The following is a 23243-nucleotide window of genomic DNA, read 5'->3' as shown; positions in this document are numbered from 1 at the left end:
GTTATAGTGTCTGCTTTCATGCTTGAGTTTGCTTTTCCAAAGTTTTAGATTCAATCCTTGGCACCACGAGAACCAGAGCTGAACAGAGCTATGGTTAAAAAAAAAAAAAAGTCATACTAGATGGGAAACTGTAGAAGAGAGACAACCAATTGGGAAGCAGTTGTCATAGTCCATGGAGAGTTTTATTTGTTATAACAACTTTGTGAGGATTTAAAGCAGAAGCAATACTCTACAGAGTTTAAGGGGCAATCATAGCAGGTAGACTGCCTTATTAAACAGAATGGAATTCCACAAGCAATGAGCAAGTTTTTGTGCCTCAGTTTACTCTTTTTTTGAAAGGAAGGTCAGGAAAGCACTTTACATCATTATGAAGATTGTTGAGTTTATTCTATACATGTTCTTTGTTTGCTAAGAAGGTTTTACTGTTATGACATGCTCCATCTTGTACTATAGTAGATTCAGACATGAGCTCACTTTTCTGTGGGAAACAGGGAAGGCATGAGTGATGATATGTGTTTTTCCTACTTTGCTAGCTATATTTTGCCGGTGCAAGGGAGAAAACAGACAAGCAAGAGAATAGGTATTCTGAGAACCATCATTTGTGTGTCCTTTTGCTAATTCACTGTGCCATAATAAACAGAGACAACACCTCAAGCATTGCATTCCTTTAATGCGATGGTCCTGATATTTCCTCTTTGCTTAAGTCCCAAACTTTAATATATTGTGGCTCTTCTAGAAAGGTTTGGAACAGTAACACAACTTTGTCTTTGGGCAGTAGCCCAGGCTATTTCCTTTTAATGTGTGTTCACCTAGTTGAATAATGCTCCTTGTTTTACAGGTATCCCAGGAAGTGATTATGTGAATGCCAACTATATAGATGGCTATAGGAAACAAAACGCATATATTGCAACGCAGGGATCTCTCCCAGAAACATTTGGAGACTTTTGGAGAATGATATGGGAGCAGCGGAGTGCCACAGTCGTTATGATGACCAAACTAGAAGAACGATCTAGGGTAAGAACAAGCATATACCTCTTCCATCTTAACATCTTGTTTCACAAAACCCTTGTATTGCATATTTTATTTTGTTCTGAATCTGACCTTTCCCAAAGGTCTACTTTCTCATACATGCTAATTGTGAATGGGCATCAACTTTTCTTATTAAAGCAGTCCTTAATATTCTTCTGCAACTTTCAAAAAAGGAAATTCTCCCAATAATATGTGTGGTAGTCAAAACAAAAAAGAAATAGTACTTAAGTTAGTAGATAAATCAGTAAGAGAAAATAATTATTAGCTTGAACTTCTTTCTAAAATTCACAGCCTTTGGGGAAGAACCACACCAATACGTGCTTCACCCAATGTTTTCAACTGTTTTTTTCTTAACGGTCTTCAGTGTAAGGTCTAAAATTCTGTGAAATTGGCTATTATTGAAATTATTCAAATTAGCATAAATTAAGACAGCCAGAAATTTATATGGGTTAATACACAGCTGAGAAAACACATCAACGTGCAGAGGGCATTTTACTATTGATAGTTTTGACTTCTTCAAAATGAATAGATTTTAATAGCAGGGGCATTGCTTATTAAGAAAGGAGTTTTATTCAACATATGGGTCCAATATTATAGTGCATGGCACATTAGTTAAATGCTGTTGATTTGCAAAACTAAAGCATAATGGGTATGCAATGTGCCATATTCCCAAGTGAATGTGTAAATATTGTAACCATCTGATGAAAATCAATCTTTAACCTTGAGAAGTTAATGAAGGCGCCTCTTTAAAAATCACTAAAGACAGCACAAATACTCACTGGAGAGTACACTATTTTGGGCCACAGTTTGAAGCTACAAGTGAAGGGTCTCTTTGTACTCAAAATGATTTAAAAAAAAAAAAAAGGATTATCAAATCCCAGTTTCTTACTGTGTTACTGTAGACCTTTTTTTTTTTCATCTTAAGCTCATCCCTAGCAATTTCTCTTATCTCATGCATGTGAAGGAGAGATGAATTGACAGCTGTCCAGGAGATTTACAAGGGAGAAGCTCAGAGTTAGGATAATATGAAAAGTTCTAGCTCTTTCCTTAAAGGTACAAAAACAACTATTTTCTTTTTTTAAAAAAAGCAATCAGATATTTGAAAAATGTGTGCCTATGAATATATTGTCTGCGATGAATTTAGGTGATAACTGTTATAACCAAAGACAAGTATCTGTGTCATGCTTACCATGGCACTGTTCCTGTCAAGTACTGTAAATGGATCCCATCCTCCTCCACTGTAAGACACTAGATCCTCATCCCCAAGCTTCCTAGACCCTCTCCTTCTTTTATCTCAGTTTCCAAGCCTGCCATGATAGTCTACAATCCACTGAGCAAATTCTTAAAAAAAAGCTTTTTTTTAAAAAAAACAGACCCACTCCAAATGATCCTTGGATTTAATTGTATAACACACTGATATTTAATGACAACCATTTGACTTAAACACTACTGTGATCTTACATCATAAGTAAAGTTACATGTAGGTAAACCAATACCCCAAAGATTCCAGAAGGTCCCCCAAGGTCACTCAACTACCAAGGTCAGAGTAAGGAACTGAAGTCAGACAGTCTGGCTCCAGAACACATGTTCTTAACCATCAGACCATACTGCCTGTTAACATTCCAGTGAAGCTGAGACAGCTGAACTATTATATTACAGCATGCATGTAAATTCAACCTACCCAAACTGCTCTGCCTGGAGATACCGGCTGGTAACAAGCAGTCATTTGCAAAAGCTGTTTTCAGTAAAACACACGTTTTATCTTGACACTGCAGGCCTTCATTAAACGGTGCACAGAAACTTGTTTTGAAATAACCAAATGAAACTCTGCCCCTTTTCTCCCTAATTGCTTCTAATAATAAAGTTAGTTCTACTGGCCCTACTGCCACTGCAATATCTGATGGTAATGAGCAGTTCTTGGCAGAAGGCTTTGTGACTTAAATACCTATAGTTTATCTTCTTGTTGCAGGCTACCTTTTCTTCTCTCCCGCTCAGAGAGAACTTACAGTGGAAATGACTAAATGGATCTCTGTTTGCTCCCTTCATTAATTATTCTTCACTCTGGCAAGTTAGCTTCCTCCTTTGTTAAATGGCTTACAGAGGTCAATTTAATTGCTATCTTGTGATTTTTATTCAGTAGTGGTTCAGCTTGTACCCAACTTACAACGACTTGAGTAAGCCAATACTGAAGAGTCTCAAACATCATCAATCTGACCATGCAAATAAACCTAGGCCTTCAAGATCCCAAAAACTTTTGTTATCTAGTCTAGAACACTTATATAAGCAAATGCAAGAGAGAACTAACAGGGCATTGGTTCTCCAAATTGCTCACTTGCTCTACCATCTTCCTCTTTCACGCTCTACTTTTTTCCCTACCTGGTTGCTCCTTCTAAAGTCCTAATGGGAAAGGGGGAGGCTTTCCTATTTTCTGAAGCAAAGGCTTGGGTTGGGTTTCACTGTAAAAACAAGGTTATGAATAGTAGTTAGTTGTTGCTGAAATGTATAGCCACTTACTTAAGGCATTTATTTTGTGGGTTCTGTGAGCTAACCTGGGGACTCGAATTCTCAATTCCCAGCAGCCACTTCAAAGTAGATATTGGAACTAGCCTGGCTTTACTTAGATATTGCCTTCTAGTCTTGCTCATAGAGGGAGGTGGTACATGTCCTTTAAACAAACATCTCTCAAAGGACTGAAGCTTGTTATTTTTCATTGTTTTGATTAAGGTTCAGGTTCTTAAAATAATATTAATTCCCTTGGTATATAAGTAAAGAGGGAGAGAGAGAATGTGTGTGTGTGTGTGTGTGTGTGTGTGTGTGTGTTTGTAAAATATGCAAGAATGGCCTGCTATCTGGAAAGATACAGGAGGTTGGAAAAAGAAAATAAGGGGTAGAGAAGAAAGATAGCATGAGATTACACAAGACTCCAGGAAAACCACAGAGAAGGAAAGCTACATGTAGTACTTAGTAAGGGCACTTTTCAGTCAAATGTCTGGTTTTGGATCCCATGTTTTTCAATTACTAGTTGCTTGGCAATGAATCCTGTTACTGGACTCCTCAAAGTCTCCTTCTTCCCTTTTTAATTACATAGAATAATTACTGTGGATGTTGATTGAGATAAGGGGAAAATGTGACAGTGTGGATCAATGAGTCTCAGCTGAAAATTATTTTGCTGAGAGGGGTTGGAGCCTTTATCATTACAATTGCAGTTTTCTCTAAAACTGGCTTCCAAGTAACTTTTTTAAAATTCCCAGATGAAACACGTTTGTCTCTATGTGGTTCAAAATGAATCCCAAGCAATCTCAAATAAGCACTGCCCTTGGCAAATTCCTTACCCTGTTCCTAGGGTATCACACCCATGCATTATGGTCAAGAAGAGGGGAACTTTGACATAGGGTTCTTATGCACTTGCCTTTCTCCAAGACAGTATTTCTAAAATGGAAGCCTTTTACAAAGCATTTTTTTCTACACTACAGATTATGTTTATTTGTTGGTTTTTTTTCTTTTTTAAAATTTTTATTTGTAAAATGGAAATATTGACAAGACTATAGGATAAGAGGGGTACATTTCCACACAGTGTCCACTCCCAGAGCTCCATATCCAATCTCCTCCCCAGATAGCCCCCTATTTTTTTAAATTTTCCTTAACTTATTTAAAAAAGGAGACATTAACAAAACCATAGAATGAGAGGGATACAACTCCACACAGTTCCCACCACCAGATCTCCATATCCCATCCCCTCCCTTGATAGCTTTCCTATTCTTTATCCCTCTGGGGGTATGGTGGACCCAAGGTCATTGTGGGTTGCAGAAGGTGGAAGGTCTGGCTTCTGTAATTGCTTCCCAACTGAACATGGGCATTGACTGGTCGATCCATACTCCTAGCCTGCCTCTCTCTTTCCCTAGTAAGGTTTCCCTCTGGGGAATCAGAGCTCCAGGACACATTGGTGGGGTTGTCTGCCCAGGGAAGTCTGGTCGGCATCTTGCTGGCATCTGGAATCTGGTGGTTGAAAAGAGAGTTAACATACAAAGCCAAAAAAATTGGTGAACAGTCATGGACCTAAGGGCTGGAATAGTGCAGATGAAGTGTTGGGGGGGGGTACTTACTGTAGACTATTGTGTACTTTTGCACAAATCACTTTTTAAACAGTCAGTACATAGAACAAAATAGAACATTCTGGCTCCTTGTGTTGAAACTATATCTTGAAACAGAACATTATGAAAATAGTGACTATAACATGGAAGTAATTGCCATATGTGTCACTATCTTGATGTCATATTTCCTTTTGGTTCAGTTTTGTGTTCTCCCCCCCTAGTCTTATTTGATATAGCTAGGTGATCCTCCCTTTAGAGCTCTCCTCAATATTTTCCAGCTTTCTGCTTTGCCTAGATCTGGCTTCCTCTCAGCTTGTCACTCAGGCCTGTCCTAGAGCTAGAATAGCCAGTACTTGTAACCTTTGTTTAGTTAGAATAGCTCCCTCAAACAAAAGGCTGCTGGACTCATTAGCATGTGCTAGAAGTTTCCATTGGCCTTTTGCTAGAGAACTGACCATCTTTAGCATTTGAATGGATGAAAATCCCTTACAAGTGTAAGGTTTGAAAGAGGACTTAAACTGGCCCTTTGAAAATTTAAATTGTTTGATTTTCCAATGTCCTCACTCCCCTTCAAATATGATCTTGAAAGATTCTCAAAAGTAACTGAGAAGACTATTTTCATGGTGTAAATATTCAATTATCAACCTTGAAGGAAAAAAGTGCGAATTGAATATTTTTGTGAGTTTTATTAGGATATGTAAAGAAGCAAACAAAAGGTTAAAAGCTAGAGATTTGCAAGGTAAATTATGACTGCTACCTGAAAACATACTGATCACTTTAAAACCTGCAGAATGGACTGTGTGACACTGATATTGCTAGTGGATTCTTTTTCACAGTTTCTCTCTCTCTCTCTCTCTTTCTTTCTATCCTCTCAGGTTTTGTATAGCTCATTGATTCGGCTGCAAGTCATTCTTCTGTCTTAAAATGTGGTTTCTAATTGTTTCCATGTTTCATAACATGCCAATAAGCACATGAATTGGTTTGGGAAACTACAAAGAAAAAAAGGAAAATAAAAAAGTGGAAAAAGTGAAACACTGCTAAGAAGAGTGTAAAACATTTACAGTTAGGATTTCCACTCCAAGAGTGTTATTTGTGGGTTTCTGTGACACATGCTTGGCAGCCTCACTTGAAGAATTAAAAAGTCTTAGAGTTTCCAAAGGTTTGGCAAGGTGATTTCTGGACCAAAAAGCTCTGTTGTTTAGGGGTGACTGTCCACTGTGTTTCCTCCATCTGTTTGCTTTTAGCTGTTTCTCTTCTCCTTTGTTTCTCTTTTTGAGGTATAGGGGTCAGATGGAGATTATAAACCTCATGCTTGGTAAATTCCTGAGCAGCCTTAAATAGTGTTAGAAACTGAAATGTTGTGATGAAGGTTAAGGGATATGTACTTTTTGCTTGTCTTCACCAGCTTGCCTTCAATCGTTGCCCATAGTTGGCCCTCAGTGTCACGCCTTTTGTCTAGTAAGTTTTATAGTGGAGATTTATTCACTTAATGGCTATTATTGTAGTGGTACTTGCTGCTATAAATATAGAGACTGTGAAATGCAATACTGATTCTCAACAAATGGGACATGATTTAAATTGTCACCCAGTGTAGGCCACATTGATCTGTAGTGACTGTGTGTGTGTGTGTGTGTGTGTGTGTGTGTGTGTGTGTGTGTATGTGTGTGTGTGTGTGTGTTAGATTTTATACGTGGTTTCTAAATTATCTGTATCCCATTTTCTGCCCCCAAATAGAGAATCCTGTAAGCCAGTTAATTAATTCCATTTTCTGACAAGGTCAAATATTTTATGCATTGTGAATTTACTTAATCTTAGATCAGAAAAAGCGAAATTTCTTATTTTGCTAAATGTCATCATGTTTGCTAATGAGTTTTCACTCATTAGATTAGAAAGTAAGATACTGTAGAAGTGTTAATAGTTTGGGTAATTAGAATGCAGTGACTTGACATTTGGCCAGTAGAGCACTCCTTCTAAGTCTTCCTCAGTTCTTTAATGTCACCTTAGAAAATGTCTCCCAAAAGAATGAAGATAAAGACACATTCACAGTGGATAATTCTGTACAAGAAATAGCAAAATTAAAAATAAAAAAATTTAAATCATAGTCATATATTTTGCTTTACTATAAAATAGGTCTTCAGATTCTTCTCAGATCATAAGGTCCTTTTAGGTTAAAAGCTTCCATAATCCCTTTGAAGATTATAAATGGCAGTGTTACTGTTTATATTGTTGTTATCGGTTTTGGAAGGGCCAGCTTTGGCCAGTGGGACACTATTTCTTGGCCCCTTTGGTTTGTCACGGTTCGGTAAGTTTAATGGAGAGCAAATGCTTTCCAAATGCAAGGTCTGTGTCCTTTTCCAAATAGAACTGGACGCGCCAAAGGCTTTGAACGTTTAATTTCTCAAACAGCAGCCTAAAGCACTGCCTGTCTAGGGCAACAGAAACTACTTTTTCCTCAAGCAACTGTAGGAACAGCAACACAAGCATTGCCTTTGGAGTCTGCATGATGTATGGAATTGTTTTTGAGAAGTAGTGGATCCTTAATGTAAATAGGACACTAGCAACAAAAAAGAATGATGTCCATGTTGGCAACCTAGAGAATAGTCGGGTCTTTATCTATCAAGTTCCACACTTGTTGGTTTTTACTTGTCAGCAGACATAGTGTCAGATAAAAGAGAAAGAACCCCACCAATTTCTCACTGTTTGTTAGCTTCCTAGATTTTTTACCTCCTTTTCCCACCCCCACCTCCACTATTGGAATGGTTGAATACAGATTCTGGCTCAAAACATCCTACTGGAGTCAGCTAGAGATATTGTGGCCCCAGCAGAAAGTCAGACTGACCGGAGGAGTTACAACTTTATTTTTGGTGACTGTGCACCTTCTCATTCTCTCTATTTGGCATTACATCTTTCCTGGGTTTGATCAGACATTTATGAGGTTTAAAGGAATGTGGGTTAATCGCCATGCTCAAGCCAGACTGATATCTTGCTGGTCTGTACCAATGCAATTGTACAGGCTGGGGAAATATTGAAATTCATTGATACTGATGGATAATCAGAAATGATCTTTTTATTGAGATCTTAAGCCACCTAAGGAAACTACTCAGTGACAGTGAGGGGGCAGACACAGGTGCAGTAAAGCTATGCAGAGTACAACAGGCAAGAGTGGTGGTGGCCAAGGTACACCTTCAAAGGACTTAAACCATGTGGAAATTACTAATATCCAAGTGCTGCCTAGCAGTCTGAAATCTGATGGCTATAATTTAATGGGGGAAGACACTAAAAAGGTTTACTGCAACTGTGTTTTCTTATGGCAAACCCACTGTCTTAGTCTATTCGGTCTGCTATAACAGACAAGTTGGCTTATAAACAATTTAATTCTTAACAGTTACAGAGATTGAAAAGTACAGGATTAAGTTTCCAGCAGATTTTCTGAGACCACGCCACCCTCACCCTCGACCCCTAACCCAGTCCTGGTTCATAGACAGCTGTTATGCTGAATCCCAATTTCTCAGAATGGTGAGAGCACAGTAACACTCACCTGTGAGTTGCTACTCCCACTCATGGGGACTTCCCTGGTGACCTAGCCACTTCGTGGAGGCCCTACCTCCTAACATCAACACATAGAAGAATGGATTCTAACATATGCATTTGCAGGGGGGCATAAGCAATCTATTGTACATGTTGAATAAACTGAATCATCATTTTTAAGTTAATAAATGGTATAGAAAATGACTAGTCCTATGAACTAGTAAGCAGTTTTGTAATATGTTTTTTTGGTGTTTTTTTCTTTTTTACTGTTGGGTTGTGTACTAATAGTCAAATGCTTATAAATTCAAGTACTCCATTACCTTTAATCCTTCACTAAGTTGTAGTCAGCACAGACAACATTAAAAGAAGAAATACACAAATAAAACAGTTTTGATACTTGGTAATGTATATGACATAATATTAACTAAATGCAGAGCATGACACTGTTGTGAAAGAGAATAGAATCATTGAGATAATATGTATCCTGGTTTTGGTTCAGTCTGGTCTTAAATACTGCTAAAAAAATATATGCTGTAATTGGTAGGAATAAACAGCATAGTATATAAGATGTCTGTCCATTAATATTTGCCTTGCTTATGTAAAACTTCCTTGCATTTCCCCTTATTCAATGAGTATTGACAAATGTGTGTAAAAATTTTCATCTTATAAATAACAACTTAGATTTGCATCATCTAAAGATCTAAGCTACCCATCCACTTCTTATAGGAGGATTCTCTGCTCAAATTAGCTAGATACTGATTTCAGCACCAGAATTTCCCATGTATGATTTATAATATATTCCACATTCTTCTTTGGCTAAATATTCTAGCCCCAGGCAGGCATTTCAAAGCACCATGTTGCAAATACTTTGTTATCATGATCCTGGGACCTTTCTGAAATACTGTTTTCTTACGTTAGAAAGTCGAATCCATTGCCATGGTGCCACACTCAGTAATTAAATTGAGAAGGGAAGGTTTTGTTTTCAGAAAGTTTTAGGCAACTTTAAAATAAACCAACCTAAACCATGGTATCATCGATTATAAAGTTGACTTCACTTGTTGAGTGCCTAAGATTTGCCAGGTGCTTCTAAGATATGCCATGTGGGAGGAAAGTGAAACTGAACAGAGAGTGTTTCCCTTTGCCACAGAGAGAAAATGTACTGATTAACTCCTGCATGATATTTCAAAAGACAAGTTTTCTTTTGAGTACATTTAAATATGTCTTATCATTTCATCAACTTGCTTTTAGTAGTTAGCCAGAAAAGCAGTAAAATGATTTCATTCCATAGCATTTGTTTTTACATTGATCAACCTGTTCTTTCCATTGTTATGGATAAATAAAAAGTTTACCAGGCAAAGACAATTATTTTATGACAATAAAAAAGAAATAACATCCTTAAATGGAGCCAGAAATCTGAATTCTCTCATTCAGTTCAGGCTTAAGTAGTTTTACTGGGCAACACCTGCCTTAAGTAGCAAATTCTACTGCTCTCCCACCTCAGAACCTGGCACATTCTGCTCTCATAGTATATTATATTTGGGCACAAGAGGATTTTGAAATCTCACAATTACCTTTCTGAAGAGCCAGAAGATGTATTCACACCTCCGTATCTAGTCAGTGAGGTTGATGTATTGGTAGCAGAGACTCATTTTACTTTGGTGTATCCACAATTGCTAGTGCCTTGCCTTGTGCTCTAGATGAGAATAGAACGATTTAAGCAGTTTATGCAATAAACAAATCAAGAATACACACACACACACAAATCAAGAATGTAATCTAATTGATACTTATCAATGACGGTCACCTCTTTCTGCCAACTGTTGGAATTTGAGTTGTAGGTGCTTTGTTTTTGAGTTTCATAGTAAAAGCCCTGCCCTTACAGGGATGGGCTAAAATGGGAGATTGTTTCCTTTTCATAGATGAGACCTCTGGGCTTTGGTTCTAGGAAGAGAAGCAGCTTGATTAGTCACCTAGAGAAACTGCTCCTACCTTTAATAAAGGTGAAATACATCCTTCGTGGAATTGTTCCTGGGAGACAGTAATCTTAAAGGTCATTGGTTGTCACTTCAGAAGCAAAAGGCAGATGCAACAATCAATATATGTTGCTTCTGTTTTCTATATACTCAAAGGGGAGTCTCCCACACTTCTCACCTCTTACAGGACCATGCATGAAATCTAACAGTTGTTCTGTTCTATACAGAGGTATCTTCTGAGACTTTCTCTTCTTGTAATTTATAATTGCCTAATGAGATGTGGTTGAGCATCTTTTCATATGTTTATTTACACATTTATGCTGGTATCTGCTCAAAAATGTTATCTAGTTTTAAAAATATGTTATTTTCTTATTGCCAATTTTTTAAATATTTATTTATTCCCTTTTGTTGTCCTTGTTGTATTATTGTTGTAGTTATTGATGTTGTCATTGTTGGATAGGACAGAAATGAAGAGAGGGGAAGACAGAGAGGGGGAGAGAAAGATAGTCACCTGCAGATCTGCTTCTCCACTTGTGCCCTGCAGGTGGGGAGCCAGGGGCTTGAACAGGGATCTTTGCGCCACGTGAACTTAACCTGCTATGCTACCGCCTGACTCCCTTTATTGTCAATTTTTTAAGAGTTCTTTGCAGATCCTGAATATATAATCATTTACTCAATATCTGCTTTACATGTATTTCTCCTGGTATTCACATATTTTTCATTAATTATGTTTTGTGCATTATAATTTAATTTATTTTTCATTAATTATGACTTGCATATTGTATCTAAGAACTCACTATTAGGTACAGATTTTTTTTTCTTAACTAGGCTTTATTTTCTTAGAGCAGTTTTAGTTTCACAGCAATATTAAACAGTGTAAAGATTTCCTATATAGCCCCTACCCCACATTTATCCCAATTAGAATGGTGCATTTTATAATTAGCCTATATTGATGTGTCAGCCTTCTGAGATTTTTCTCCCAAGAAAAGGTGGGCAAAAGGCTCTTGTGGGGGGAAAAAAAAACAACTCATGTTTACTTATTTGAAAATAAGGGAAGAAAATAGAGATGGTTCATTTGTCTTATTTAATCAAAAAATTCTATATTTCTCTTATGCCCATCTTCTTTCCCCACTGTACTTCTGTCTTACTGCCTAATGTTGAAATGATGTGTTTAATGTATGACCAAAATGAAAACTGCAATACTTAATACTCAAGCCCTTACTTTGAGCCCTCAGAAATCAGATGAAACCTATGCAGGTTACTCAGAGAATAAGGTTGAAATAAGGAAAGAAATACATAATGGTCATGCAGATGACTTCCATGCCTGAGGCTCTGAGGTACCAGATGACTTCCATGCCTGAGGCTCTGCAATCACTAGCATCTCCATAAGCTAGAGCTGAGCAGTACTTTCTCCTCTCTCTCTCTCTCTCTCTCTCTCTCTCTCTCTGTCTGTCTCTCTCTCTCTGTGTATCTCTCATTAATAAATATCTAAAACATACAGTACATGCACATATGGTTATCAGAAAGATCATGACACATTTCTACATATAATAATGCATAACTACTTTTCTGACAACCATATATATATATACACAGACACACAAATGTATTCCTGTAACTGGTTAAGTTTGAGGAGAGACTTTCAGTAGTTCTGTTGAGACTATATGTGTGTTTGTGCACATACATTAAAATATTTTTTCATAAGCTCCCATTGTGAATTATTTTCTGAGAGAAGACATCACTGTTTAAATACATTTACATTTAAAAAAAAAAGGAGTCGGACGGTAGCACAGCAGGTTAAGTGCACATGGCACAAAGCACAAGGACCAGCTTAAAGATCAGGGCTTGAGCTCCTGGCTCCCCACCTGCAGGGGAGTCACTTCACAGGTGTGAAGCAGGTCTACAGGGGAGTCACTTCACAGGTGTGAAGCAGGTCTACAGGTTTTCTCCCCGTCTCTGTCTTCCCCTCCTCTCTCCATTTCTCTCTGTCCTAACAACGACAACAATAGTAACTACAACAATAAAACAATAAGGGCAACAAAAAGGAATAAATAAATATATATTTTTAATTTTTGTATTTTAGAAAGGAGACATTAACAAAATCATAGGATGGGGAGGTGTACAACTCCACAAAATTCCTGCCACCCAATCTCCATATCCCATCCTCTCCCCAATAGCTTTCCCATTCTCTGTCCCTCTGGGAGCATGGATCCAGGGTTGTTGTGGGTTGCAGAAGGTGGAAGGTCTGGCTTCTGTAATTGCTTCCCCGCTGAACATGGACGTTGACTGGTCAATCCATACTCCCAGTGTGCCTCTCTCCTTCCCTAGGGAAGTCTCTGGGAATAAATAAATAAATAAATAAATAAATAAATAAATAAATATTTTTTTAAAAATTGCTCATGTGCCAAGATCAGACTTGAGCTCTCAGTCTCAACCTGCAGCAAAGAAGCTTCACAAGTCCGAATAAAGATAGAAATTTTCCATTTTTCTGTGGACCACTTTAGTTTTCCATAAAGTAGGTGATTTTTTTATGTGATGTCACTATTAAAATACAGCAAGGATTCATACCTTGTAAATTCAGTCTCTGCTCTACTGCATAACTTGCACAGTAAAATGCTTTTCTTGTCTAAGAAATTATGTAGCTAGCCTCTTATTTTTAAGAGAATAGATGGCTGAAATGAAAGGATAGAGTTGTCTGAGGAGTAGATGATATAGAGTAAAATATAAAATTATAGTATTTTTCACAAATTTCTAATGTTTACATTAAGTAAAAAAAGGAAATAATTATCTAGTCACTCCAATCACTGACAAGAAAATTCTAGTACCCATGACAGTGATGTCCCTTTGTTTTTGTTTAAATGTGGACATTATAATTGTGATTTCTTCTTTTTCAGATAACTTGTGCTTTCTCACATTAAATACTAAAATTATTTACCTAGGAGAATGTCTCAGTTAAGAATTAACTCCCTGTGGACTGGGAGGTAGATCACAGTTATAACACAGCACTTATATTATGAAGAGATCCTAAGTTTAATCCCAGTCTCTGAATTTACCAGTGCAGTGCTCTGTTCTCTCTTTGTCTCTCTGTCACATGTTAAATAAATAGCTATTAAAAAATAATAAATACTCCTCTTTTTAAATTGTGCTAGAAAGAGTAAGTATATTCTGATCTATGGCCTTACTAGAAAGTATAGAATTACATATGTGACTTTTTTATCATGCTTTTTAATACCCAGTGGGAACATTCAATAAGTTTGAAGCTTACTAGAGTATTGGAATTCACTGTTGAATGTTAGACTAAATGGCTTTTGAATATTTTCTATGTATTTTTGTTTATCTCCACATAGAAATTGTCTATTACTCATTCTCAATAAATTTTAAATTATTTAATCTTTTCACTCCTATTATATTACTGAGATTGTTTATAAAAATAAAAAAGAGGGCAGGGGATAGATAGCATAATGGTTATGAAAAGAGACTCTCATGCCTGAGGCTCCAAAGCCCCAGGTTCAATCCCCTGCAGCACCATAAGCCAGAGCTGAACAGTGCTCTGGTAAAAAAATATAAATAAATAAATAAATAAATAAATAAAATTTAAAAAGAAAGAAAATTAGTCAGCTCTTTTTCCCCTAAACATAGCAGATTTAATTGGTTTTGGAAACAAATACCATCTATCTTATATTTTTTAAACACTATGTGCTTATTATGCTTTGATAGATTTACAAATTATTTCTGCTTTTCTTTATTGGAGATTATTAGAGCTGAAGATGAAAAATCTTGTCCCTTTAAACCTTCAATGATAAACACTATCTCACCATGTAGTATAAATGCCTAAGTGTAATCTTCTGATGCAATTCATAATGCCTATCCTGAAGCACATCTGTGTTTTTTTTTTCTTTTCAAGTTCTCTAAAATTTCATATACCTCTCTTCCTTATTTTACTCAACAACAATCTTGCAATTTATTTTTTCCAAGAAAATTGAATCTGTTACTGCTTAGTATTCCTACCAGTTTGAAAAATGTAGTTTATATTGGCACCAGAGTAGTAATTGACACATATTGGGATAACAGAAATGCATGTCAGGAGGGGAAAACAAAATATCAACATAAAATGAAATGCAGAAAAACAATTTTTCTCCTGCTGCTCAATAGCAATTCAGAGTAAAGCTAATATGGAAATTGATGAGTATCTGCCCTGAATACATCACTTGTTTCTTCTAGGTGAAATGTGACCAGTACTGGCCCACCAGAGGCACAGAAACCCATGGACTGGTCCAAGTGACGCTGCTGGACACTGTGGAGCTAGCCACATATTGTGTTCGAACATTTGCACTTTATAAGGTTTGCTTTTTTTATGCCTTTCCCTCCGTTCCCCCTATCCATTATTTAAGGAACGCTCCATTTGAGAGATGAAATATCTCAATGTTTTTCCCTAAATGTTCATTCTATTGACAACAGTGAAGAATGAAATAATTCTTCCATTATCACTCAGCAGTTTTTCTCCTTGTTTGACAATTTGTCAGGAATATAGAACCATTGCTCTGCATGAAAGTTTTAGCAAATGAAGAGTAGATGAAGAAGTAGTTCTTTCTGGAAAATATAGCAGAAACACTCCTGATAGTTAGGCAGAAAAATGCAGTGCTGCTCACCTAAGAATGTTATGTTCTGAGCAAATATTTGTCATATATAAGTAGCTTAAGCTTAAGACACACAAGAATGTGTCTTCTCAAATTATTACAGGGTAAGGGGGAGAAACTAATACTGCACATTTTCTTGTTACCTTGTCCATCATTATAGCCTCAGAGAAAGACACCAGAATTTCTAGTGCACTAACCAGTTGCAGCACAGGGATGCACAAAGGCATCAGAATTTCAGCCAGTATTCTTCCTTCATAGAATGGGTCAAGCGAGAAGAGAGAAGTGAGGCAATTCCAGTTCACCGCCTGGCCTGATCATGGTGTTCCAGAACATCCTACACCTTTTCTAGCTTTCTTACGAAGAGTAAAAACCTGTAACCCTCCGGATGCAGGCCCCATGGTTGTGCACTGCAGGTAAGAAACAATGAGCATCTATTTTTTTCTCACAAGTCAGAGGTTTGCTGGGTTTCCTTGTATATTCTCTTCCTGTTTACATGATATTCTGGGACAGTAAATGTCTTCATAAATAATACAGACTACAGAGCATCCAAATGAGGCCTGTGTTAACTTTAGTAGGAAAGATTTGCAATAGGTGCATAGTCTTTCCTGTAGAGATTAGGCAACTATGGTCCATAGTAGTTTCTTTTTGAATCAAAAATGAATAGATAAATATAAAGTTGATATGTACATTATCTTAAATATATTAAATGGAAATGTTCAGAACCAACTTCATAGTGTCAACTTTATGTATGTGGGGGAAAAATCTTGTTTACATCAACATCCTGGTGCTCACAAGCTTTCACATAGTCCCACAGTATATATTGAAATATATGTAAATTAATCTGTTTATTTGAATATATATTTATATGAATGATAAGCTCTTCTTGACTCACAACTTCTAACTTTTTATAGAGAAAGTTGATAAGTAACATAGATTACTTTTGAAGATAAAGTTTTATTGCCTCTTACACATTAGTGCTATCAGGTCACATAAAATATACTAACTTAAGCTTACAAATTTATTTAGTAAAATATCTATAAAAATCCATAGTCTAGGGAAATTATTTAACATACTTAGAGATAAGGACACTCTAGTTTTCTCATTTCTTGAAATGTGTTATTTATTATTATTGCTTTTTTATTTTTTATTAGTGATTTAATAAAGATTAACAAGACTGTAAGATAGCAGGGATCTGATACCATACAATTCCCACTACCAGAGTTCTGTGTCCCATCCCTTCCATTGGAAGTTTCCCTGTTCTTTATCCCTCTGGGAATATGGACAAAAATTCTTTATTGGGTACAGAAGGTGGAAGGTCTGGCTTTTAATTTTTAATTGCTTCTTTGCTGGACATGGACATTAGCAGGTCATTCCATACCCCCTGTCTGTTTCTGTCTTTCCCTAGTGAAATAGGGCTCTGGAGAGGTGAGGTTCCAGAATTTTTTACTAAAATTTAACTAGTAGTCTCTAAAACAGGTTCTGTTGTTGGATTGTCCAAAAAGTAATGATGCATTTTTTTCAAAGAAGAAGTTATTTTTCCATTGATTGCTTTATCATCCTGGCTCTGTCTTGAGGGTATTTAGTAACAGGTTACTAAAGATATAAAATCAGATTCTGTTTGTTAACATCCATTAATATGTCAATGTATACTTCATGTAACATAATATCCTTTGTAATATAAGTAACTCACATTTGAGAGATTATGATTACTTGTACAGATATGTAAGATGCAATGTATAAGCATATAAAAAGGGAAGAAAGCTGGGGAGTCAGGCAGTAGCACAGTGGGTTTAGCACAAGTGGCACAAAATGCAAGGATCAATGAAAGGATTCCAGTTCGAGCCCCCGGCTCCCCAACTGCAGGAGAGTCGCTTCACAGGTGGTGAAGCAAGTCTGCAGGTGTCTGTCTTTCCTCCTATCTGTCTTCCCCTCCTGTCTCCATTTCTCTCTGTCCTATCCAACAATGATGACATAAATAACTACAACAATAAAGCAACAAGGGCAACAAAAGGGAATAAATAAATATTTTTAAAAATTCCTAAAATAAAAGGGGAAGAAATTGGGAGTCCAGTGGTAATACAGCGGGTTAAACGCACATGGCGCGAAGTGCAGGGACCAGTGTCAGGATCCCTGTTAGAGGCCCTGGCTCCCCACCTACAGAGGAGTCCCTTCATAGGTGGTGAAGCAGGTCTACAGGTGTCTATCTTTCTCCCTCTCTGACTTCCATTCTTCTCTCCATTCCTCGCTGTCCTATATAACAATGATGACATCAGTAATAACGACAACAAGGGCAACAAAAGGGAAAATAAATAAGTAAAATTTAAAAAAGAAAAAAGAAGAAAGCATCTCTCCTAAATCACTTCTTCCAAGACTTAATGGTATTACTCCAATATTCGATATTATGCTGTAGCATAAAGTTATCTATTCTAGAATCAATAGAGCACCAGGGGAAGGAAGCTCTGGTGCTATGGTTTCTCTTTTTCATTCCCTGTCTGTTTATTTGAATGGAGGGAACGAAAGGGGGGATTGTATGTGCATATGGTACCACTTCTGGGGAAAAATAAATAAATAAATATATATACATAAATATGCAATAAAATTTCACCTGACTAACCATTGATGCTATTATATTGGTAAACAGTAGCCTGGCAAAATTTTTAAAAAAAAATCTTTTTTTTTTTTTTTTTTTGCCTCCACAGTTATAGCTGGGGCAATGAATCCACCACTCCCAATGGCCATTTTTTTCCCATTTTATCAGGTGGCATAGAGAAACTGAGAGAGGAGGGGGAGATAGAGAAGGGGGATAGATACCTCCAGATCTGCTTCACCCAACACTTGTGAAGCTTCCCCCCTGCAGGTGGGGAAGCAGGGGGCTCAAACCCAGGTCTTTGTGTTTATCCTTGCACTTCATACTATATGCTTCACCACCTAACCCCCTGTATTTCTCTTTTCTAGAATTTTCACTAATAAATTCTTATAATATTATCTGGTATTTAATTTTTTTTTTGATATATCACTATGCTTTATTTTGTTTGATGCTCTTAACAACACTATATCTGGAAAAAAAGAGTAAAAGGGGAGAAGCTATCTGTTCCAAGAACTGATGGCTGAGAAGGTGGAGAAACAATAGGCCTCAAGCCTTATAAATAATTTCTTGTTTCTCTGTGAGCTGGACAGGGGCCTTTGAGGACTTCCCACTACAGTGTAGTTTTTAGCATGATTCTAAATCATTATAAGTTTTTTCTTCGTTATTAATTTGAGCAAATGTTTTTACTTCATACAGTCAAGTGCTAGCTTGACCAATCTGTGTATAGTAAGTCCTCACTTAACTTCATGGATAGAGTCCTAGAAACTGCCACTTTAATCTGCATGACACATAATGAAACAAGTCCTTGACAAAGATCCTTTTTTCCCAAAGACATCCAGAATATTTTTTTTTCTCATTAGTGTTATTACTAAACATCCAGTAATACTGAATGAAAGCACATTTTAAAAACTGCAGCAGTCTGCTACATAGACTTGTGCAGGTCTCTGAAGTTCTGTGTTTAGTTATATTATACTTTACTTGGTACAAACTCAGCATGATTATGAAACAGTTTCAGATGGGGCTGTTGGCCATGAGATAGAAAAACAGGAAGAGTAAACTCACTGAAGAACTGTTTCCTTCATATGACTAAAAGCAAAATTACAATTAGCACAGACACATATGCAGACATAGATATTGGTATACGCATATAGGAACAAAAAGTTGGTAAGTGTGAAAATTTTCACTGGAAAACTAGTCATCTGATATTTTCATTATGTTTTGAAATACATTTCTTTTTTATTTTTTTACTTTCTTTTTATTTTAAGAATTTATTTATTCATGAGAAAGGAGAGAGAGAAAGTGCCAGATATCACTCTGGTACATGTGCTGCCAGGGATTGAACTTGGGACCTCATGGTTGAGAATCCAATGCTTTATCACTACGCCACACATTTCTTTTTTTTTTTTAAGTGTATTTATAAAAAGGAAACACTGACAAAACCATAGGATGAGAGGGGTACAACTCCACACAGTTCCTACCACTGGAACTCCATATCCCATCCCCTCCCTTGATAGCTTTCCTATTTTTTAATCCTCTGGGAGTATGGACTCAAGGTCATTGTGGTATGCAGAAGGTGGAAGGTCTGGCTTCTGTAATTGCTTCCCAACTGAACATGGGCATTGACAGGTTGATCCATACTCCCAGCCTGCCTCTCTCTTTCCCTAGTGGGGTGGGGTTCTGGGGAATCGGAGCTCCAGGACACATTGGTGAGGTTGTTTGTCCAGGGAAGTCTGGTTGGCATTATGCTAGCATTGGAACCTGGTGGCTGAAAAGAGAGTTAGCATATAAAACCAAACAAGATGTTATTTCTTAAAATATGCTTCTCACTTCTTTTTCTTAATACATTGGGAGAAATAATGGTTCACAGGACAGTTGTTGTCACATGAGAACAGCTGCTTATCTACCTCATGATAGCTGTCTGTATACCACATCCATTACTAAAGTCTCCTCCACATAGTGTACTGGGTTACCAATGTCTTCTCAACCCCCTACCCCCCTCCCTCATTAGAGTCATTGACTCTGCTGCAATAGACCACAGTTAGTCTAAGTTTCCCCCTGTGTTTTCTCTTTCTGTATTTCTTAACTTCCATTTATGAGTGAGGTGAGGTTATCCTTAACTAGTCTCTCTCTCCTTTTTTTTTTATAATCTTTTTATTATTATTATTATTTAGTTGTATAGAGACAGACAGAAGTTGAGAGGGAAAGGGGTGATAGAGAGGGAGAGAGGTAGGGTGACACCTGCAGCCCTGCTTCACCACTTGTGAAGCTTTCCCCTGCAGGTAGGGTCCGGGGACTCGAACCTGGATCTTTGTGCATTGCAACACGTGCACTCAACCAGGTGTGCCACCACCTGGCCCCTCTCTCTCTCCTTCTGGATTATCTCTCATGATTTGTGTTCCATTCAAGATTTAAAATTTTTCATCATTTCTTACAGATGAATAGTTCCATTGTGTATCTATAACACAACTTTATTAATTACTCATCTGTTGTTGGACGTCCATTTGGGCTATTTCTAAGTTTGGGCTTTTACAAATAATACTGTGATTATAGGTGTGCACAAATCTCTTCAGATATATGTTGTGTTCTTTGAATAGAACCTTGGGAGAAGAATTGCCAGGAATGGTAGATATATTTCCAATATTCTAACTACTTCTAGGTTATTCTACATAGTGACTCAACCAGTTTATATCTCCACCAAGAGTGTAGAAGGAATGAATTGTTCCCCTACATTCTCACAAGAACTTGGTGTTTCTGTCCTCTTTGATTAATATATAGCATTCTCATAGGTGTGAGGTGGTATCTCATTGTTTACTTGATTATTATTTCTCTGTTAATCAGAGACTGAGCATTTTCTTCATGCCTGATGACAATATGATACCTTTTTTGATGAAGATTGTGTTCATCTCCTTTCCCCAATTTAATGGAGTCATTAGGGGTTTTGTTTTGGTTTTGGTTGATTTCAAGTTTTTTTTAATATATCTTGGTTATTATTAAGCCTTTGTTGAATACATGGTATTTAAAGATACACATTCAGTAGGGTGTCTTTTTGCTTTGTGAATGGCCCCTTTTGCTGTGAAGTTTTTCAGTTTGATGTAGTCCTTTTGGTGATTGTTTGCTTTTGTGTCCTCACTATTAAGCACAGATGTCCAAAGAAAGTATTGTCTTATATGTATTTTATGGTCTCTGGTCTAACATTGAAGTCTGATCCATCTGGAGATGACTTTTGTGCATAGTGACATGTATTGATCTTGTTTCATTCTTCGCATTTCAGCCCAGTGTCCCCAGAACTATTTATTGACAGAACATTCTTTTCTCCATTTAATGTTTTGGGTCACACTGTCATAAAAATAATTCCCCATAGATGTAAGAGCTTGAATCTGACTCACAATTCAACCCATTGACCTATGTCTGTTTTTGTTTCAATACCACACAATTTTTACTATTATAGCCCTGTGATATAATTTGAAGTTAGCAAGCATGATCCATTCATTGTTGCTCTTTGTTCTCAGGATTTGACAGTTCTGGACATCTTATGGTTTCACATACACTTTAGTATCATTTGTTCTATTTATTCCCTTAAAGAAATTCAGTGGAAGGGACCAGGTGACCGCTAACCTGGTAAAGTGAGCATGTCATCATGTGCATGGACTCAGTAGAAAAGCCCCCAGTCCCCACCTGCAGGGGGAAAGCTGCACAAGCAGTGCTGCAAGTCAGCCTCTCTCTCCCTCTCCTTCCCCCTCCCTCCCCTCTCCCTCCCCCTCCCCTCCCTTTCCCTCTCCCCCTCTCCCTCTCTCTCTTTCTCCCTCTCCCTCTCTCTCTCCCTCTCCCTTCCCTCCCTCTCTCTCCCTCTCCCTTCCCTCTCTCTCTCTCCCTCTCCCTTCCCTCCCTTTCTTTCTCTCCCTCTCCCTTACCTCCCTCTCCCTCTCTTTCTCTCTCCCTCTCTCCTTCTCCCTCTCCTTCTCTCTCTCCCTCTCTCCTTCTCCCTCTCCTTGTCTCTCTCTTCTTCTCTCCTTCTCCCTCTCCCTCTCCCTCTCTCCTCCCACCTGTCACCTTTCATCTCAATTTATTTCTGTCTCCAGCTAAAATAGATAAATCTTAAGAAATTCAATGAAACTTTGATAAGGATTGCATTGAATCTGTATATTGCTCTGGGTAAGATGCTTCCCACTTCTGTAAATAAAAAATGGCATGAGAGTGAGATCATCCCATATTCATCCTTCAGTTTCTGACTTATTTCACTCAACATGATTTTTTCAAGGTCCATCCAAGATCAGCTGAAAACGGTGAAGTCACCATTTTTTACAGCTGAGTAGTATTCCATTGTGTATATATACCACAACTTGCTCAGCCACTCATCTGTTGTTGGACACCTGGGTTGCTTCCAGGTTTTGGCTATTACAAATTGTGCTGCCAAGAACATATGTGTACACAGATTTTTTGGATGGATGTGTTGGGTTCTTTAGGATATATCCCCAGGAGGGGAATTGCGGGGTCATAGGGTAGGTCCATTTCTAGCCTTCGGAGAGTTCTCCAGACTGTTCTCCACAGAGGTTGGACCAATTGACATTCCCACCAGCAGTGAAGGAGGGTTCCTTTGACCCCACACCCTCTCCAGCATTTGCTGCTGTTACCTTTTCTGATGTATGACATTCTCACAGGAGTGAAGTGATATCTCATTGTCTTGATTTGCATTTCTCTGACAATCAGAGACTTGGAGCATTTTTTCATGTGTTTCTCAGCCTTTTGGATCTCTTCTGTGGTGAATATTTTGTCCAAGTCCTCCCCCCATTTTTGGATGGGGTTATTTGTTGTCTTGTTGTTGAGTCTGGCAAGCTCTTTGTATATGTTGGAGTATTACACCAAAGTAAAAGACTCTGGGGTGGGTGGGTGCGTGGGGAGAATACAGGTCCATGAAAGATGATGAATGACATAGTGGGGGTTGTATTGTTAAATGGGAATCTGGGGAATGTTATACATGTACAAACTATTGTATTTACTGTTGAATGTAAAACATTAATTCCCCAATAAAGAAATAAAAAAAAAAATGGAAGACAGAAAACTAAGGTGGATACTCGGTGGGTAGGTAGGTAAGTAAGTAGATAGGTGAGTAGATAGAAATTTATAAGGGATAGACTTTATGCTAAATACTTGGAGGAATCATAAAAGTATAAAAGTTCATAAGCAAGAAGGAGAGGTAAGATAAGTGGTTATAGGTCTCATTTTCGGAAACTACATATACCCTACATACACAGACTCACTGTGTTAAGTCACCTCAGCTCACTTTTGAGAAAGACAAACAGTTTGGGAAAAATAAGGAAACAAAGATAAATGTGCAGAGCTAATAGCTGCTGACATTTGGAAGTGCTATGCCTGCAGCTCCAGAGAAACTATATATTGA

General features: G+C 37.5%; 1 protein-coding gene across 19 annotated transcripts in view; it reads left to right on the top strand.

Annotated features, from left to right (window-relative positions):
* Nucleotides 1-23243, top strand: part of PTPRD (protein tyrosine phosphatase receptor type D) — a 417654-nt gene that overhangs the window by 346825 nt on the left and 47586 nt on the right. For all 19 annotated transcript variants that reach the window (XM_060199565.1, XM_060199563.1, XM_060199562.1 and 16 more), the window contains 3 exons: nucleotides 839-1014; nucleotides 14843-14962; nucleotides 15517-15671. In XM_060199565.1, coding sequence (XP_060055548.1) covers nucleotides 839-1014; nucleotides 14843-14962; nucleotides 15517-15671 — 451 coding nt within the window. The remainder of the gene's footprint in view (nucleotides 1-838; nucleotides 1015-14842; nucleotides 14963-15516; nucleotides 15672-23243) is intronic.

The sequence above is a fragment of the Erinaceus europaeus genome, chromosome 10 (genome assembly GCF_950295315.1).
Source record: "Erinaceus europaeus chromosome 10, mEriEur2.1, whole genome shotgun sequence".
Lineage (NCBI taxonomy): Eukaryota > Metazoa > Chordata > Mammalia > Eulipotyphla > Erinaceidae > Erinaceus > Erinaceus europaeus.
This window is presented reverse-complemented; position numbering and strand designations above follow the sequence as displayed.